Raw genomic sequence first — 20,372 nt, 5'->3', positions numbered from 1 at the left:
TTAATCACTGTTTGCAGAAGTTAATATCACCATTCTTACTTAAATTATTCATTTATAAAATGTTTAATGCAGACACAGTCCTAAGCAGCAACTCCCTGGAAGCATCACGATTACCATGCAACCGAATTACCACCATCTGGGGAGGAGGTGCCTGCTCACGCTGGGACGCAGCACTGCGTGTTAGTGGTTCCGAGCGCCTTTAGGACTGAGAAGGGACCCTGCGGTCTGGGAACCAAGTTTCCATGGGACTTTTCTTTTCTTTTGCTAAAATGGCCCCTAGTGATAGAGACCTGAGCAATGAAAATTGGAAGCAGAAAAAGGAAAGAAAAAAACATCTTGGATGAATCCCATAGATTTGTATCCAATAAAATTAATTTGTTTCCAGTACTGGACCAGACTTAAGTGAACCTTACGTACCCATGAAAATAGTTGTGCTTTAAAAAAATTAATACTATAGACAAGAATAGAATACGGACTATTTAATCTATTCAAGGAATAAATTATCATTGAATACTTTGGGAATACAATATGAGAGTTACTGATGTTCCTGGCCTATTAACAGGTTTCATATAATAGATCTCCCTGCCAACTTTTTTGAGTTTATTATATTAAAACCTAAATTTTTTTCCCCCACAACTGGTCTTTCTTTAAGTTAGTTTGGAAAAATGGGGCTTTATTGTACAGTTATTCCTAAGTGGTTGATTGCAGAATACAAGTAGTCCACACAAAACTATTACCAGATTTCAGTTTTAAAGAGCGCCCTGCAATGACCATGTTTCCTCAGCACTGAGTACAGACTGGCAAAGTTTGATCAATCGCCTATCTTTAGGTGATTTTTCTACTTTTCTCCAAATGAGTATTCTGCATTTCAAATATCTACATATATATTTGATATAGGAAGTAGCTACTGAAATTGTTTAAATTGCCTCTTTACTAGCCATAGAATTAGAAATTTTGATTACCAAGATACAACCTGAACGCTAGGGAGATATTAAAAAAACCAAACAATGTTTATAGTTGTTGGCATGGTTTGTGTGCTTCTAAAAAAATCTTTCCTCTTCTTTCTCTTGTCACTTTTCAATATATCTTACTCTCCTTCCCTCATTTTCCTATACATTCAGATTTCTTTTAATTGTCTTCAGTGACTGAATACAATGCTATAGCATTATCTCAAATTGCTCTCAGTAAAACCTTCTCAATCACTTAATGTAAAAGATGCCAACATAATTTTTTTAAAAGCACATATTGAGTAGAGCCAATGTGAATGTAACATCAATGAAGTAAGACTGGTCCCTGCTCTGTCCTCAGAGACTATAATTCAAAAGGTAGTTGACTTTATTTGCAGTGGCTGACAGCCTCTTTTCAGACTGCTTGAATAAATTTGGGTATTAATATGCTTCCTGCCTATTTAGAGAGAATTACTGTTCTGTCTGCCTCAGGAGACTGTTTTATTTCCAGCTTTAACTGAGCACAATATGATGGGCCCCAACTTTTGAGTTACGCATTCTGCTTAACAAAGCATACCTTGATTTAATAAGCGTGTGTTCCGCTCTCTCTGAGCAGCACACCAAACTGCACACAGCAGGTATACAAAGATCTGAGTGTCTCCTGGGAGCCTCAAGACACTTGGCCCCAGGATAAAAAGAGAAATAGACATGCAAAGGAACTGGGTGGGGCTGTGCAATTTTTCCAAAATTTCTGGAGAACAGATGTGATCTTAGGGAGGTGAAGGGACAAACAGCTACTGAGCACCTGCAGGCACTTTGTATTAATCCTTATCTTCATGTCCCCAACAGCCATGTGAGGTGGATGATACAGTCAAGGAAACCAAAGATTAGAGCAGTTAAATCACTCCCTCAGCATCATTCTGCCAGTGTGTCAACACAACACTGCCTGGCACATTGTGGGCACTCAAATGAGGAGTTTTGAACATTGAATGAGTCTTTCAGGGAAGCAATTTTTAGCATGCGCCAAGAACCTCAAAAATGTTAGGTCCTTTTTTGTGTCTTGTGTTTACCAGTTTATTATAAAGGATACAAATAAACATCCAGACGAAGAGGTGCATGGAGTAAGGACTAGAAGGGTCCCAAGCACAGGAGCTTCTCCTGTATGTCCTTTGAATCAGCAGTTTAACCTCTAAGAATTATCAGAGATGTGGACAAAGATTGTGTGTGTGTGCATGTAAATGCAAGAAAGAAACCGTAGCCTCACTCTAAAAAGTAAAACTTTCCTAATGATTAGTGATCGTGAACATCTTTTCATGTACCTGTTGGCCATCTGTATGTCTTCTTTGGAAAAATGTCTATTCAGATCCTCTGCTCATTTTTTCATTTTTTACTGTTACTAAGTTGTTTCAAATATATTTTCTATATTAACCCCTTATCAGATATATGATTTGCAGATATCTTTGCCCATTCATTAAGTTGTCTTTTTGTTTTGTTGATGGCTTTCTTTGCTGTGCACAAGTTTTTTAGCTTCATGTAGTCCCATCTGTTTAATTTCGCTTTTATTTCCCTTGCCTGCAAAGACATATCAAGAAAGATACTGCTAAGGCCAAGGTCAAAGAGTGTACTGCCTGTGTTTTCTTCTAGCAGTTGTATGGTTTCAGGTCTTACATTCAAGTTTTTAACCCATTTTGAGTTGATTTTTGTGTATGGTGTAAGATCGTGGTCTAGTTTCATTCTCTGGCATGTGGCTGTCTAGTTTTCCCAGCGCCATTTATTGAAGAGACTGTCATTTCTCTACTGCATATTCGTTGCTCCCTTGTTGCAGATTAATTGTTCGTGTATGTGTAAATTTGTTTCCGGGCTCTCAATTCAGTACCAGTGATCGGTACGCCTGTTTTTCCGCCAGTACCATACTGTTTGGATTACTATGGCTTTGCAGTCTAATTTTAAATCAGGGAGTGTGATACCTCTAGCTTTGTTCTTTTTTCTCAGGATTACTCTGGCTGTTTGGGGTATTTTGTGGTTCCATACACATTTTAGGATTTTTTGTTCTATTTCTGTGAAAAATATCATTGGGGTTTTGATAAGGATTGCATTTAACCTGTAAATTCCTTTAGTAATAGGGACATTTTAACAATGTTAATTCTTCCAATCCATGGGCAAAGAATATCTTTGTGTCTTCTTCAACTTCTTTCAACAGTGTTCAACTTCTTTCAACAGTGTCTTACAGTTTTCAATGTATAGATCTTTTACCTCCTTTGTTAAATTTAATCCTAGGTATTTTATTCTTTTTGTTGCCAGGGTAAATTGGATTGTTTTCTTAATTCTGCTAGTCATTAGGGAAATTTAAATTAAAACCACAATGAGATATTACCTCATACCCATTAAAATGGTTATTTTCCAAAAAGATAAGAAATAACAAGTGTTGGGGGGGGGGTGTAGAGGAAAGGAAACCCACATGCACTGTTACTGGGAATGTAAATTGATGCAGCCACTATGGAAAACAGTATGGAGATTCCTCAAAAAATTAAGAACTATATGATCCAGCTCTTCCACTTCTGGGGATTTATTGAAGAATATGAAAATACTAATTCAAAAAGATATTTGCACCTCTATGTTCACTGCAGCATTAATTACAGAGGCCAAGATATGGAAACAACCTAAGAGCCTACTGATGGATGAATGGATAAAGAAAATATGGTATTTATATAGAGAGAGACAGACAGACAGGCAACGGAACTCAGCCATAAAAAATGATGAAATGGTGCCATTTGTGACAACACAGATGGACCTTGAGAGTATTATATGAAGTGAAATAGTCAAGGAGAGACAAAATACAGTATGATTTCACTCATGTGGAATATTTTTAATTAAAATTAAAAAAAAACCCACACAGATGCAGAGACACAGTAGTGGCTACCAGAGAAAGAGGAGGTTGAGGGAGGATGAACTGGATGAAGGGGGGTCAACTGTACGGTGACAGATGGAAACTAAACTTGGTGGTGAGCACACTACAGTGTATACAGAAGTCGAAATAGAGTGGTGTACACAGGAAACATGATGAAAGCCAGTGCTACCTAAATAAATAAGGCCAGGAGGAAGGAAAGAAAGAACTAATGACCAAACACTTTTGGACACACACCCAATATCTCTAAAAGGGAACTAACTGAAAAAATTACAAGTGTCATGTAGCCATTTATAAACAGTATTTTCAAAGAAGTCTTCATGACATGGGAAAGTACCCACAATAGGACATAGTACTAAATAAATACAGTATGGTCTCAACGTTGTTTTAGAAAATTTACTGGAATGAAAGGTACCATAAATGTAAATATGGTTATCACTAAGCAATTGAGTATTATACAATTTTATTGCCTTTTTATAGTAAAATGTATTCTAAATTTTCTATAGTAAGTTTTTTTAGCTTGTAATAATGACAAGATGTGTTCGTTTGTGTTGTGATTTAAAGAAATGCTTTAGGAACTAGTACACTGAAGTCATTCCATATAGTTAATGCAGACTGTCATTAATCTCAACACAAGAGAATTCCCACGGAGAGCCAATGAAACAGTGCGTCAGAGAACTGGCTCTGCGGCTGGGCTGCCTGGGTTCAGAACCTGGCTCTGCTGTTCACTTCCTGTGTGATCCCTGGTGCACTGCCAACCCTCTCTGTGTTCATTGGTGCTCCCATCTGTAAAAATGGGATCAGTGACATGCCCAACACATAAGGTTGTTGTGAGCAGCAGACTTTAGTAAGTGCCTAGACCGTAGTAAGTGTTCAGGCAGCTGTTATTTCTGCATTGGATTTACGAAGCTGTTTAACTTCTATTATTTTTATACCTTAAAGTTCTTTATTTTAAGGCTAATAAGCACAACAGATTTTTTTTAATAAGCTCTCCCTTTACTTTTACTATAGCAATAGCATTCCCCTTTCTGCATTTTGTTGTTGACTTAATTCATTGAATTCCTGGCACAATCTCTAGATGAGATAGTTGGCTTCATTAGACACAGACTAAATAAATCCTTAGTCATTTGGCAAGTTTAGAATTTCAGAACCTAGTTAGATCATGTAGCAGCATCAATCATGTGTCCAACCCTCTGCTAAGCCATGGAGAAAGCATTAGAAGGATGATATATACCTCCTGTCTCTATGTCAGCCAGTATTTACTGAGTGTCTCCTGTGTATCATGGATTGGAGATACATAAATGAGAGAGGCACAGTCCCTGCCCTCAAGGAGGGCACACTAGATACCCAACAATTACAGGCATCGTAATAAATGCACCATCTGAAACAGACACAAGGTAATGTGTATGCTGGGGGAACCTATGGTACAGGGCAGGCTAGACATGACAGAGTTTCCTAGGAGAGCGGTCTGAAGGGTACTGAAGCACAGGAGTAAGTGGGGAGGCTGAAATGAGAGCAGAGGTCAGGCAGAGGTAGCAGTCAGCATGAAAGCATGTAAGTAAAAGAAACATGACACATCTGTGAACATTTAGGTAATCTGGCAAGACGTAGGATTAGGGAATGCTAGGGAGGAGGGAAAATGGATGGGCTTCTAAGAGATGAGCTGAGAGAGAGGCAGGGCAGAAGTCTCAACTTTACCTTGGAATTAGTGAGCAGATGGTATCGGATTTGCCTACTTAAAAGTTTACTATGAGGGAACTACATTCAATATCTGATAATAACCAACCGTGAAAATAACCTGAAGCTAACACAACCCCATACATCGATTACAGTTAAATAAATTTAAAAAAAGTTTAGTATGGAAGCATGTGGAAGATGGACCAGAAAAGGTGGTGAGGGCACGGGACAACAAAAGGCTACTGCTGTAACTCTGAGGGCAAGAGGGACTGGACAATACAGAGACGATGAAGGTGGCCGAGGGCCAAGAGTAGAGAGCTGGATAGGAGGTGACCTGTCGTATGTGGTAAAGGTGAGGGAGGAATCTGGACTGGACTCCCAGGTTTCTGAATGGGGGAGCACGCTGGGCAGATAGTGGGGTTATTCACTGAGCAGGGGGCCCCAAAGGGAAAACAGGTGTGACAGCTGAGCAGGGGGCTCCAAAGGGAAAGCAGGTGACAGTGGGTCAGGTATATACATACTGAATTCAGGGTGACTTTGGATCACTCACCTGGAGTCGTCCAGTAAGAAAACATGGGTCTGGGTCTGCAGCCTCAGCAGCCCAACCCAGAAAGAGAGAGAAGTTTGGTCACTGAAGCCATGAGCTGAGTACAACTGTGCCAGGAAGGGTCTGCAGAGTGAGAAAGAGAAGAGGGCCAAGGACAGATCCCTGGAATTACAGCATTTGCAAGATCTCAGAAGAGAGTAAACAAGCAGGAGACCCAAGTCAAGAGGAAGATTTTGAAGACTTAGGGAATGGTCAACAGAGTGAAAGGGGCCCGTCTCGGAATTTACAATCCAGCTAGGAAGTCACTGCACCTACAGGTGAAGAAATGAGGTAGAAGAGTTGCCCACGACTGTGTCTGATCAGGTGCCCAAGAAGGACACAGACAGTTCTTACGAAGTTGAGAAGAGAATGGAACTGACCTGAAGCTTGAGAAAGGTGATGGGACTTCACTGAGCTTGAAATATGGGTAGAATTGAAACCAGGAGAGGACATTTCAACAGAGGCAATGAGATGGGTTCAAATCCATCTTCATGCCTGAAAATAACTGAAGGTAGATTTTTTATTGAAGACAGTGTTTGGTTCCCTCTTACAGTTAAAACATTTGGTTCTCTTTTAGTTGTAACAACTGCTGGTTAAATAGTTCTCATATAAAACTGGGGTAGTGTTGATCTGACATCTTGTACGAGACGAAAAGGAAGTCATGACAGGACAGCAGTATGGCTTACGCAGAGCAGATTCACTGCAGAAACACAGATGGCTTTGAGGGCATCGTCAGGGTCAATTCCATATACCCTCTTCATTTTATGGCAACTAACTCTAAAATCCCTTTGGTTTAATATAGCTGTTCCCGGCTATGAAGCTGCAGCGTCCCTGCCCCATCTTGTCTTCAGCCTCTGGTGGCTAAGTGTGGATATGAGGAAGGAAGCAAGAAAGGGAGGAGATTTTCTCGTGCCCCACCCCCACCCCCTGCACCTTCAGTCCCTTCTCCATCTTCCCATCCCATCGGCCTGCTCCTTCCTGGGAGCACCAGACCTGCAGTGCAGCTTAGGCAATAACTCTTCATTTACCAAGAGGAGTACCTTGAGGACAGAGACAGTCAGGCGTTACCTTGGGAAATAACCTGTCAGAACCTATCTATGCTGGTCTGCTCACAGTTCTGTCACAGTGATTGCTTTCCAGGATCAATGCCGTACCTGCAAAGAGAAGGGTACAGAATCAGGAAAAGGCATTAGGAAACCAGGTTCCAGTGCTAGCTGTGTCACTTCCCCAGTGATGTGATCTTGTGCAAGCCACAGAGCCTCAACTAGTCTCGGTCTTTCCACAGAATTTCTGTGACAATCAAATGAAACATTTGTGAAGATGCTTTATGACTGCAAAATGCTACTCAAATGTTAGGCAATAGTATAGGCTATCATCAGAGTCGTGATGTGAGAGCAAAGGGGGACCCGGATTATTCCTCCTAAATGTGTTCTGAAGACCTAGCATTTCCATTCCAGCCCTTGCATTCAATCAGGTTTCTCCAGAGCCACATCTCCTCTGGTCCCTATCCATCTGTGCTGATTTATCTTGGCTCCTATAGGGCCTGATGCAGCTGAGTAATAGTAAGTTAACTCCATTCTCCTCCCCTTAGCGCATACCCTTAAAATCCATCCCTAAAGAAGAAAAATGGAGAACAATTTACAAAGTGCTTCCTCGGGGCCAGGTACTTTCTTCGCCTGAGATCCTTTTCCACAAACCACAGACTGTTCCCACGGAGGAGAAATTAGGACACTTCTGCAGTTGAGACCAGTGGAAATTACATTTCTATTAAAAGCTGTCTGTGGCTAGATGTATCCATCCCAGGTACAAAGTTAAATGATGTAATAAACTTACTCAAAAACATAAAGCTATTACATAAAATGCCACTTAAATTATCTTCCACTCAGTGTTAACAAAATACAGCCATCAATTTCCCCTGGCTGTAATATTCCGAGTTGCTAGGTCTCAGTGGGTTTTGCGTCTGCAAGTTCTTCACTGTTGAATTCTGTTTCCCGGTCCTGGCAAATGGGATGTCAGGGCTGCGTAACTGTCTGAAACGTGATGGTTTTCAGCTTTCTCAGTATCATCACTCGTGAATCTGGGAGTGCTAAGTTTCTTCTAGGACAGGTTTCTGTCACTGTTTCCTACCTGCTGGCTAAGCGCAGTGCCAAGGCCCCGTATTTCATGTCCTAGAGATGGAGGCAGAGAGGCCCAGCCAACCAGGCCATGGCTTAGGATTCAAGGTCAGGAGCCAACGTGTCTCTTCTGAACTATGAGGCTGATCCAGAGCTTCTCACGGAGCCATACATTTAGGGATGAAGGGGCAAAATGGAGGGGAAACATTGAAAGGAATACAGACATTGTATCTGGAGAAGTTCCGTGCGCCCAGTTTTCCTGTGGTTTTTCACCTAACCCCAGGTCAAGAGGACGTGCTCCTAAGATCCAGATGTGTCTCACTGAACTTGCGTGATTCTGTGAACGTGTTAGGATTTCCAGGGTGCTCACCCCTGCAGGGGTCTGTCCCTGTAGGTCAGCTGAGCCAGCTTCTGACGTGCTTGCTGTCCTCCTTCAGGAAACAGCATCCTCCACTCGGCGGCCGACAGCGTCACCAGCGCAGTACAGAAAGCGAGCCAGGCCTTGAACGAGCGCGGGGAACGGTTAGGCCGCGCAGAGGAGAAGACGGAAGACATGAAGAACAGCGCCCAGCAGTTTGCGGAAACTGCACACAAGGTGGGTCCTGCAGAGGTTGTCAAGGAGCTTCGGTGCCCAAAACTGTATTTCAGTGTATTTCCCATGATGGGAGGTACAAAATCAAGCCCTCCTTTTTTCCTTTGGCCCCTTTATGCAATTTCCTTCCACTACTTAGTTAAGTACTAGAGTCATGGAAGATTTCGTCTTGGACCCGTTTCTTTGGTTAAACCAGTCTCCTTCCTGACATCTTCATCCTTGTCTCTGATCTTGGATCTTTGGGAAGTTTAAGGCTCAAGTTCCAGGGAACAGGATGGAGGGTGAGGAGGGGCGGCAGGTCTAAGAATGTCCCCCCTACCTTGGCCGGCGCTTGAAAGGACTGTGGGCTGCTTGTGCTTACTCTTTTTGTGCTGTCCCTTTCTGGTCATGAGCCCGGCATCCTGTGTTCTTATCTCTTTATCATATGAAAAGCAAGCTGTAGTCCAGGGCACAGGGCACCTCGGGGCTAGTTTCCCCTCACCAGGGACCTTGGACCTCTAAGGCTGACCTGCGAGACTCCCACCACCTCTGGGTCCAGAGGATGCCGTTGGTGCACACACTCACCAAGAATCTGCCTCTCAAAAGGGTAAGGGAGAGTTTTTATTGGCAGCCAGCTGTCTAAGGCAGGCGCAAACCAAAGGAAACAGAGGCCCTGTTGGTCAGGTGATGAAAGAGGATTTATTACTGTTCTCGTGCTTCAGATCAAAGTACAAATACAAAGTACATTCGAAGTTCTTTTCTGGCTAGTGATTCAAATTTAGGTTTCCAGAAACAACAACTGATAATTGTTGGCATCTCAGACTCATAATCTGGCCTTTCAGATATGCTTTTCAGGTGACCTTTAGGGAAAAAAAACTAATTTGCTTTAACAGAAAACCCACTTCTGCTGAGGAAACAAGAATGGACAACCTGAAAAATAATGGGAAAAATCTCCCCAGCTGAGCCGGGGTGGTCTCTCCCTGGTGGATCTGGATCTGAACAGATGCTTCTCACATCCCCTTCCTCCAGCCCTTCTGCACAGACCTGTGTCGTTGTGCCATCAGTTCCCTATTATGACAGCATCTTACTGCACTGCTGCCTTGAGGGCCCATTTGGAGTTCAGAGTTGGCCAAAAATGCAGGCAGCCTTGCTGGGGGCCAGAGCCTTGCTTGCCGTGGCTGTCACAGAGTGAGTGAGCTCAGAATTAAGGTTCCCCTCCTCCCTTCTCCAGCCTTTGTGATGCAGGAATGATGATGGAATGGGGATGCTAGAATTCCCACCCAGCTTCATTTATAGCAACAGCAAGTGTAGTGATTTAAGTGGTGGGGGTTGAGATGGGCAGTGGAAGTCTGGGGAAACATTTAAAGTGTTGATCTGGGGAAGAGAAAAGCTCAAGGGAATTATTTTTTAATAATTGTCCTCAAGTCTGGGAAGGGTGATAATGCAGGCAGTTCCCTTTTCTGTCTTGTCAGACAGAAGAGGACACTCAGTAGTGCACTGATAACATTTTGCTAAAACAAGAGTTTAGGTTGATGATTAAACCATGGACCAGGTTACCAAGGAAGTCTGTGAAACCGCTCTTCCTAAGGTAGAACAGACAATACTTGGAGGTCATCCATGTCGGCGTCCGCCTCTGATGTACAAATAGTGGCTGGGATAAGCTAACCATACGGCTAGAATTCCTGGCCTCAGTCACCGTTTCCCTGACACTGTGGCCAAGTCTGCTAGGCAGCTGGGGAGGCAGTATGGCATGGCAGTTAACGTCTTGTGTTTGATCTACCGTCTCAGTGACCTTGGATAAGGGCTCAATTTCTCGAAGCCCCAGCTTCCTCATCAGCAAAAGAGGGCCAGTTAATAGTAGTAGCACCTCTGTCCTAGGGCACTGAGCAAACTGAGTGCACTCAGACCTTCAGATCTGTTAGCGCCATACTTGCTGCATATAAACCTCAATTAATACTAGTTATATTTCCATAAAAATGGTTTCTGCCGAACCTGCCCTAATTGGTCATATGCTGAGAACCATAGGGGGTTGGAGGAACGTGACCCAGGATCCCAGCACAGGGATGCGGAGGGACTGGAGGTGAAGATTTTGTGTCCTCCAAAGTAGGCATCCTGCTGAATGCCGATCCTGTCTAGACACAGAGCGGCCCTTAAAAACTGGACCTGTCAGAACAGAAGCTGACGAGGCCACCAACGGCCCAGGGGGCCCTGCCCACTGGGAGGACCGTGCCAGCCAGTTACCTGCTTTGCTAGAGACAGATGAGGTGTGGGGCAGTCTCCACTTACTCTCATTTCCCCTCCAGGGGGTGTTATTAGGGCAGGTTCGGGAGCTGCTAGTGTCTGTTAGTACGTTTGAGGAGGTGTGAGAAAGACACTATGGCAGCCAGACTTGTGGTTTTCTAAAACGGACGTGTGCTTATGAATCACAGCATTGGCAGGGTTCCTAACAAGGAGACTGACCCCTTGTAATAAGGTGTGGCTATTTTCCCAGGGGCTAGGACTGATCTGTCCCCTTGGCATAGGCTGACCACGATGGTATCATTTACAGGCTGAGACTCCGCCAGGCCTACTGGTAAGGAGAGAGTTCAGAAATGGAACCCAGGCCTTCCGCTCCCCCCAGCATGGCTATGTTCAGAAGTTGACACACAGTACGTACGTTAGAGCCCTAACAGAGCGAGGCAGTTCTGGGTTACAGTTTCTTTGGACTCCCTGGCTTAATAAGGACACACAACCCCAGCTGGAGAGTAGGGCACACCTTCTAGACTGCAATAGAAGAGGATCTCCTAGGCTTTTCCCAGGACCCCGACAGTGATCCAGGTACATTAGTGAGTGAATCACCTTCACAGGACCCTGCCATCAAGATATCTGGTTGCTTGCCTCCTGTAAAGCTGATAGAAATGTACCTGCATCCCCTTTCCCCCACTTCCCTTCAGCCTGGCTTGGAGAAGCATGGTTCCTTCCTGAGCTGTGGGCTTGGCACAGTCTCAGATCTCAGGAGAGGCCAGAGAGCAGGCCTGCTCTCTCTCCCTGCCCCAAAAAGCACAGCGTTGCAGTGTGCACGGTGCTTTGACACCCGCCTCGGCTGGTGAGTCAGCAGGCGAGAGCGGTACCCACACCTAGGCATCCTCAGATGACATTTCCCCCAGAAAGGAGCAGTGATCTGCCCTATTTTGCACAAGCCCACGTTTGTGGGGGAGGGAGTGGTAAGTGGCATTTCCCTCACTGGCCAGGAATGGCTGCCTCTGTCGCTACTACACTCATCTGCTTCCTGTGGGTCTGAGCCAGAAGGGACCTCAGGAGCCCAGGCCTCTTAAAGAACACCCCCAGTGTGAGTAATGGCTTTCTCCACGATTGCTGTTGTTACTAAGATGGGGCTATTTACAGTTTTGAAAGAGAAAGCTTTCCATGTGTTTAAAAAAAAATAGCAGAAGGAAATTTTTAACTTGTATAGGAACTCTGACATCAAAATTAATCCATAAGCAGTTGAGTTGGAGATATTTACAGACATGAGAAAACTGAGGCACCGAGCAGTCGTGACTTTAGAGCTCAAGGTCATACAGCAATTTGCAGCAGGGAAGCAACAGTACCCTGCCTTCCATATTCTAAAGCTTCTAACTCCCAGGAAATTAAAGAAAAAAAAAATTAGGTAGCATAAAGAGTGCTGGCACTTCCCACAAAAATACCTCAAATGGCAAAATGTCCAAACCAGCTGCATGTCTGTAAAGCTGAGCTGGCACGGCCCTGCCCAGCTGGGACTCCCTCAGCATCAGTTCCAGCTGCACTGGAGTGGTGACCAGGGCCCAGTGTGAGCAGCAGCACGATCACTGCCGAGGATTAATGGCTGTGGGTAAATTGGCACAAGCCCATTAGCTGAAGGCTAACAGCTCAGTGAGTAACAGGACAGCAGCACTGATCAAATATTTATGGTTGGTATTCATTATGCATGATACTAAACAGCTCTGTGTGGATCTGAAGGGTCTGCATTGCTAAATAACGTATAAAACCTAGAGACAAAGCGAGAAGTGGAGGCCACACAGGGGAGGGGCTCCGAGCGTGGCTGAGGGGTGGGACGGATCTGAGGGAGAGCACCGGCCCTGCCATTTCCACCCACCATGTTTCCTGAACTATAAAGTCTCCGAGGTCAGGAGTTAGTAACCACCTCCATCCTTCTTGGCAAAAACCTACAGCACTTAGCAGGGCAGCCTGGGCATACTCGGGACTTCATGAACACCATCTGACCATTGACTGCTGGTGTCAGCACTACTGAAGGTCCGTGGTTTAGGATGGCTTCACCAGCCAGACGCGCCCAGAGCTAAGGTTTCCCAAGTAGAGACTGATTTAGCAACACGACTACTCCCAGTCACTCCAGCCCCAACCTCAGAGTCAATCCCTAATAACAGACGCTGGACACACAAGGACTCCCATAGGTCAGCCTCCGCCCTGCCTTCTGCTTCACACCAGCGTATGGGCTCCTTGGTAAGAATCTGGCTAAGGAATGCAGTATCAGGTTTACTTTTATGTTTTGTACCTGCATACATTTCCTTAAATATTTATCAACGTGGGCTCCAGCTGGCTTGGGAAGCTATTGCATGATACAGTGGTATCTGGTGTTCCCATTTATAAAGACCTTACGTTTCAATAAACAACATTTCTCAAACACCAGTGGGAGTAGTAAATCAAGGTCTGAATTTGGTCTATTGTTCAGCCGTGCTCAGTGACACATTCTGTCAAGTGCTCTGGACCTCACTGAATGTCCAGGATGTTACGTGGCTTATTGCAGACTGTTTCTCTACAGCTGGTGATTTGTAATACTTTATGAGATGTCAGTAAATACTTACATTTGAGGAGTGTTGGTCTTCCTGGATAACCACCAACCTGGGAGCCCAGAGGCCTCTGCTCTACTCCCACTGATCTGTAGGGTAGGTCGCTTGTTCTGCCTGCGCTTTGCCTTTTCCATTTGCTCCTTCAGTGAAATGAAAGGAACATCACAGAACATCCTCCGGGACCTGGACACATTCACCACCATCACTGTAAGGAGGGGAGACAAATGCAGCGCTCAGTGGACGGTTCGGGGAGATGGTGCACACCTACCAGGTGCCGCTGTGGGTAGTAACGGTGCTCGGCCGCAGCAGGAAGACTCCTGGGGCTGCTAACATCTTACTTGTGTCCCTCTCTCTGTTTAGCTTGCCATGAAGCACAAATGTTGAGAAACTGCCTCTCCTGATGACCTCTTAAGAGAAATGGAAGTTTGTTCAGCAGTTTTTACAAGAATTCCAGACCTCCGCTTGCTTCTTTTCCAAAATACGGACATTTAGGGGGTTTGTTTTGCCTTTTCAGATGTTAGTATGAAAGAAAAGATGCTGTGTTTATACATTTCCCTAATAACCTTGCTAAGAAATGCTGCATAGCATCAGCTTCAGTTCTTTTCCACTGTGTGTGTGCGTGTGTTTGTGTTTTCCCTTTTTTTTTTTAAGGTTTTTTTTTTTCAGTAGTTTGAATATGAAATTTTGACCAAATGATATACTGGCAACATGGTTTTTTTTCCCCTGATATTAAGCAGGAAGACATTTTAATGTAGTGACATCAGCTGTTACTGTTCCTGGTTGAAAATAAAATTCAAGCAGTGACTGGTTTCACTCAGTCTCCTAGCTACTCTTAATTTGAAGGTTAAGATTCTATATCCTGAGATGTAAGTCTGTATTATGGAAAACAAATGGATTTATCAGGGGAAACAGCAGTCTTAGATTTTGCTTTTTGTGTAGTAATCTCATGCATGAGCCATCACCAGCATTCAAAAAAAAAAAACATCAGAATCACAGATAGAAGTCTACTTTCTGAGCTACAGTTTAAGTACTTCCACTACTTGTTTCCAGGCTGATTATTTGGAATTGTCAAATGAAGGATAAAAATTTGAGATTAAAGACCCAAGGAAAAGCCTATTTGTAAAACCTCTGTGCATTCACAAATGTTTCTTTTGTCACTGTCCCCAATTACTAAGTTAGCTGGTCTTGAAAAGAGCTTGGATTTTAATCAAGAATCGATTTGTCCAGATAAAAGTCTGTGCAAATGATAATGTGAAAAGATACTACATTAAAAATCTTTTTTTTTTTTTTTTTTTTTTTTTACAAAGTCATGCCTATTTCAGAGACACCCTCACAATGCCTTGGGAAATGGCCATCAATAGCTTGGTATCTGATTTTTGGAGGTTTTTATGTTGTTACTGCTGTCTGTTTACTTAATGTAATTTAAAGTGTGGGTTTCTTGACACATCACATTTCATGGCAATTGCAACTTGCCAGGTCTGGCATAAAACAGCAGTCAGGAAGCCTTTCCATTGCAGTCAGACTGAATAAAGTCAGTTCACACACTTTCCGATCTCGTATTACTCAACACAGTCCTGGGCTTTCAGTCTGGGAATTTGGTTCCTTAGAGGGTTAAAATGCTAAATAGAAGCTGTGCTTTGTCTTCATGAAACAAGGAGGCAGGCTGCACATCCCAGACACATTCTCAGCCTCCTGCTGCGGTGCATTGATTTTTAAGCTGCCTGGATCTTCAGGACCCTGTTCTATCCATTGAGCCGATTGAGGCCACGTGTATTATAGCCTCTTACACAGCAGCATACAATGACTTTGGGATTATTTATGCTGATTTGAATAGCTTAAATTCTCCTGATAAAGCATTCCCAAAGTGATAGAAAATTAGGCTATTGGGGGGGGGGGATGATCTTGGTACATATCAAAAGGGAGATAGGATTTACCAGAGACAAATTTCTGGATCCTCTTAGGGAAATGATCCAGTTCAAGAAAACTCTGTAAAGTTAAATAGTTTACCCTATAAAGTTTAATATTTTGTACTTTTTTTTTTTTGGTGTCTTAAAACTTTAAAGAATCAAGGAACTTGGTATCTGGTGAGTATCATTAGACACATTTATAATTTTTAAGAAAAGCTGCAAACATCACACCAAATAGGTGTTGTTTGCAGACCTCGGTCAGAAAATGCACACGTACACACACATATATTCATCTTCCCAAGTTGGATTCTAGCCTCAGAGATAGATAGTTGGTATAAATAATTGAAAGGGTAAATCTAAAACCCCCTGACAATCGGCCAAACTCAAATATAAAATTTGTTGCCAACTATCTAGCAACAGTGTTTGTGAAGCTGCTTCTCAAATAGCAGAGGGTGAGGGCATAAGCATACTGTGAAATCTGAGAGTCCTCCTTCCTGGTAGCCTTGTGATAGTTACTCTTCATAAATATAGGTGTTCAACACCTTGCCCTTTCTTTACTATTTGTCCTGATAGACTTAAGTCTTACTGGAAATAGCCTGGACTAGAAGAAAGTCTATGTGCATCTTTATTAGCATCCTCTCCTGATTTGCTTCCAGGCTGTGGTCATGCCCTTGACCTCCCTGTGTCCAAGTCCTACCTAGGCTTCCACCCCACAGAGGCCAAAAAGCAACCCCGGCCCCTCCTGGACTCCTGACTGTTTGCAGAGGAGCGAGCCCTGTGATGGCACACGTGAAGTTCTTTGCTATCCTTTTGTGGAAGGTGCTGCTATACAAAATATTAATACAGTCTAACGTAGAGAAAATTGCTAAAATAACTTACATTACTTGGGAGCAATTCAGTGGCTTGCTAGAAGACGTTTGTTTCATTTCCGCACTTCACTGTTGAGTTTTGGAAATACTCTGTATCTGTGAAGGCTTTCTTAAATCGTATTGACAGCGCATAAAGATTTTCCCAGTGTTCTCACTTCCGCCTGGAGCGCAGCTGCAGTATTCTTCACTAGTCCTATTAGATACCTGTGTACAGGAAGTAGACGCTAATTCAGGCTAATGTTTCATATTAAAGAATGTATTTGTAAAATGTAACAAGATCAGTAGTTACCTTTTTTAAGCTCTGAAAAAAAGATTATGTGTTAGATTTAAAATTACAGTGAAATTTGTCTTAATACTACTTTTATGGCTAACAAAGGTTGTGCATTTATGTAAAAATATTTACAGAATGTTCTCAATAAAGGATATTAAAGATAGGTTTTGCTCTTAATTTTTAGAATTGTAACACTGCTAATGTCTGTTGTACAGTTATTCATTCTCCAGAAGTTCTCTAACATGTCAAAGATAATTTTTGTTCCTTTCAGAGACAAGTAACACTTGCCCTGTGATTCACTATTACAGCAAACTCTAATTTTATCATTAAATATTTTAACCGCGATGAATGTTCGTTTCTGTCAGTTATTTTCGAAATCTATAAAACACTACCGGATAGGCAGGCATCACCCTTTGGATGCTAATGGGAAGAACTTGTGTGCCTACAGGAGCCATTCTGGTAAGTATTCTTATGGACATTTGACTGGGAGAACTTGAAATTTAAAAAAAGACTAAAGAGCTAACTAAAATTAATTTAAACAATGAGCTTCTACCCAGGAAGAGTTAAGATTTTTTCCTTCTTCTCATGGGCAAAGCAGTTAAGCTGATTAATAGTTATTTTTCTGAGGATATTAGTGATGTCTCAACTCAAGTGCTTATTACTGCACACACCCTCATTCAGCAGACTACTTTCATGTCCTTTTAAATTGGAAAGAAGACAGTCAAATTATCTCAATTTATTTTTATGGAAAAGCAAATGCAAGTTATCGCATTGCCCCGCTTGTTTTCAAAGGAAGTGACTGAGGTGACGACTGTTGCAGAACAGTTGTCATGGACACTGGGTGAAGCAAGTAGGACTCTGAAGTATTTCCTGGGAGGACTTCAAGTGTAAAGGAAAGGCTACCACCTCCACTTTGCAGAGAAAGGACAGAGAGATGGTTCGGCTAGATGAGGACCTGGCCTTGAGTCATTAGATATTTAAAGGCACCTTTCTTACAAACTAATTATCAACCCACTGATTTGCAAAGATGATCTTTTTTCTTAATATAATTTTTGCTAGCAATTATACCACAAGCAACTCTCAAATTTTATGGGAGAATACAAGGTTTAAGACAAAAATCAATGGTGCCTTTCCTCCTTGCTGTCAATGAGAACACACTTAGGAAAAACGTTTGTCCTAACATGGGTTTGAACTGCCCGGGTCCACATATATGGGATTTTTTTCAATAGATGCATACTACAGTACTACAAAATTCACAGTTGGTTGAATCTGGATTCAACCAACCACACACGGAGGACCAACTGTGAAATTATAGGCTGATTTTCAATTATTTGAGGGAGGTGGGGCTGCACCTTTAATGCTCACATTGTCCAAAGGTCAACTGTATTGACTCATCAATCATCGTCTGCCTAAACAAGCAGACTGAGGGCAGGGCGAAGTAGAGAGAAGAGAGGGGAGAAAAATACCAGAAATAAATCTCAAACAAATGCAAAGTCTCCATGTTATTTCCTGATGATATCCCTTCTGTGTGCCTCTTTCCCTTGGTGCGGGCGAACCTGGGTGGTAGCTGGACACAGGTATGCACATCCATATAGGCATGCACACAGCTGGCATCGAGAAAAGAGCTGAACTGCGCTGCTAGCTTCCCCCGAAGTCACATCTGGCCATGGGTAGGCAGGTGACAGTATTCCTAAAGGTCAGTGGAACCGGGAAGTGCCTCAAGTGGGCCATGATCAGAGCAGGAGAAACGTGAAGACTGAGACACTGAACACATCCCACCCAAAAGGCAATGCTCACTTCGTTTCTCTAAGCCTGAGTGCGCTAATAGCCCTCTTTTAACAAGATGTTGCAAAAGACAGATTTCCTTTTGGCGTGCTTTTTGAAAATCCAGAAACTGCATATACGTGAAATGATTTTGTAGAGCCAGAGACAGTCTGATTGCAAAACTGATCTTTATACCCACCCGCCAAGTCACATTTCTCCCCTCCGTGCCCTTCGCCTTGTTTTTCCACCTTACCTGCACTACAGCGCCGGTTTATAGCCACTTAGGGCAGCTTCTCCATCCAGGCTGCATGTCACAGTTACTTGGGGAGCTTTTGGAAAATGTACACATTTTATTCCCAAATTTGCCCCTGGCCATCTTGTCTTTTGCTAAAGAAATAAAATGGCTCCAGCAGGCCTGGATGGTGAGGCACCTGGCTTCCCCAGATGCTTACTAGGTTTAAACCAGCAAATTAAAGCCCTCAAGGAAATTAAACATAATGTGCATTTAAGCTTGATTACTGCTATAGTGCAACCTCCTGCCTTGACCCCCATTATATTTTCTCCCTAGAGCCTCGTCTAGAGCCTCAGGATTTCCTGAGTCATATTTTCACTTCCCAACCCCCTCCCACCCCTGAAGTTTTCTGCCACATTTTCTTCTTTCTGCTAATGAGTCATAGTCCTGGGCATTGCAGGTCTTCAGGGGGGCTGCTTCGGGGGTCCGCCCCACTGGGCACTGCTGAATGTAGGCTGGTGGGGCAAAGCCACCTTGCTTCCCTCAGTCTCACAGGAACCAGTGGATGGACCTAAGAGGTTCTGAGTTGACTGCTGAGGGGTATTGTCACTGCGTCCACATTTTGTCTATTAGACATTGTAAATGCTGAGATGGAGTGGAGATGTTTTTATAGAGCATACATTTTTTTCCTGTCTTTAAGTGGTCGACCGGCTCAAGGATGCCTGTTTCAATGGGGGCTGGCCTAGATGTGTCAGAGGCTATTCAGGAATCGCCATTCCTGCAAGTCCCAGGTGTCACTTGTCAACATTGGATATAAGCCTTTGTCCTATGACATCGTATCCCCCACCAGTTTCACCACTCTGATTATTTGTCAGATAACCAGAAAGAAGAAAAATGAGGCCATGAATTCTCAACTTTACCCTGAGATCTAAAACATGGCTTGGGTGATTCACAATTTCTGAAGAAAACACCTGTTACGTGCTCTGATCAAGTGCGCCAAATGCTCTGTTTAATTGTAAAACCACATCCTTGATGACTGAAACCTGAAGCTTTCTGTTAGTTTTTTTTTTTTTAAACCAATCCTTTTTAGTTACTACCTCAGGAGGGAAAATCTGGTTCCAACTATCAAACGTGCTTTTTTTATTCACAGTACAGTGGCTTCCTTCAGGGAGCTTTGCTTTTTTTAAGACCTGGAATTACAGTGGCTGATACTGGTGGACACATTTACATTGTTCTGAAAATTTCCAATATTGAAATGGCCTCAACATTTGGACAGAAAGAAACTGTGGGAAAGAAGGATATATGAACTGTGCCGCACCCCACATCCCCAGAAGGAGAAATAAAACACATCTTTAGCTAGAGTGGACATGGGCAGGGCGCCCCCTTGTGGTGGCTTGCTGAAGACAGCGTTGCCCTGTGGTCCTGCAGTGCTTTGAGGTCCAGCTCCAGGCTTACCAGGTGGGTGGCCTTAGGCAAGTTACTGACTCTTTCTGTGCCTGCTTTCTTAACTTTGAAGTGGGAGTGGCTATCTACTTCACAGGTTATCATAAGGATTAAATAAAATAATGACTGTAAAGGCTTCAGCCCTGTGCCTGGCACATAAGGGCTCCACAGCTCATCTGCAGGCTGTTCTCTATGATGGATCCAAAATAAAGCAGTGAGCCCTGCAGGCTTCCCATGCCTGTCAGATTGTGCTGCTGGCTGGA

At 43.3% G+C, this 20,372-nt stretch overlaps 1 protein-coding gene and 1 long non-coding RNA gene across 9 annotated transcripts in view; one reads left to right on the top strand and one right to left on the bottom strand.

Annotated features, from left to right (window-relative positions):
* Window positions 1–17,015, top strand: part of STXBP6 (syntaxin binding protein 6) — a 222,358-nt gene extending 205,343 nt beyond the window's left edge. Inside the window, exons 5-6 of the mRNA XM_031453518.2 lie at window positions 8,667–8,824; window positions 13,984–17,015. Of these exons, the coding sequence (XP_031309378.1) occupies window positions 8,667–8,824; window positions 13,984–14,007 (182 nt within the window). The 3' untranslated portion in view covers window positions 14,008–17,015. The remainder of the gene's footprint in view (window positions 1–8,666; window positions 8,825–13,983) is intronic.
* LOC116153493 (uncharacterized) overlaps window positions 1–20,372 on the bottom strand; it is a 149,983-nt gene that overhangs the window by 4,620 nt on the left and 124,991 nt on the right. For 5 of the 8 annotated variants that reach the window (XR_010380917.1, XR_010380918.1, XR_010380919.1 and 2 more), the window contains 3 exons: window positions 16,410–16,603; window positions 13,639–13,828; window positions 4,399–7,269 (listed from right to left, as the gene is read on the bottom strand). This is a non-coding gene — a long non-coding RNA (uncharacterized LOC116153493). Of the gene's footprint in view, window positions 1–4,398; window positions 7,270–13,638; window positions 13,829–16,409; window positions 16,604–20,372 lie in introns of those variants that run through there. The other 3 variants (XR_010380921.1, XR_010380922.1, XR_004137278.2) reach the window with 2 other exon arrangements.

This window comes from Camelus dromedarius, chromosome 5, assembly GCF_036321535.1.
Source record: "Camelus dromedarius isolate mCamDro1 chromosome 5, mCamDro1.pat, whole genome shotgun sequence".
In the NCBI taxonomy this organism is placed as follows: domain Eukaryota; kingdom Metazoa; phylum Chordata; class Mammalia; order Artiodactyla; family Camelidae; genus Camelus; species Camelus dromedarius.
Note: the sequence above shows the minus strand (reverse complement) of the source record. Positions and strands in the feature narration are given on the sequence as shown.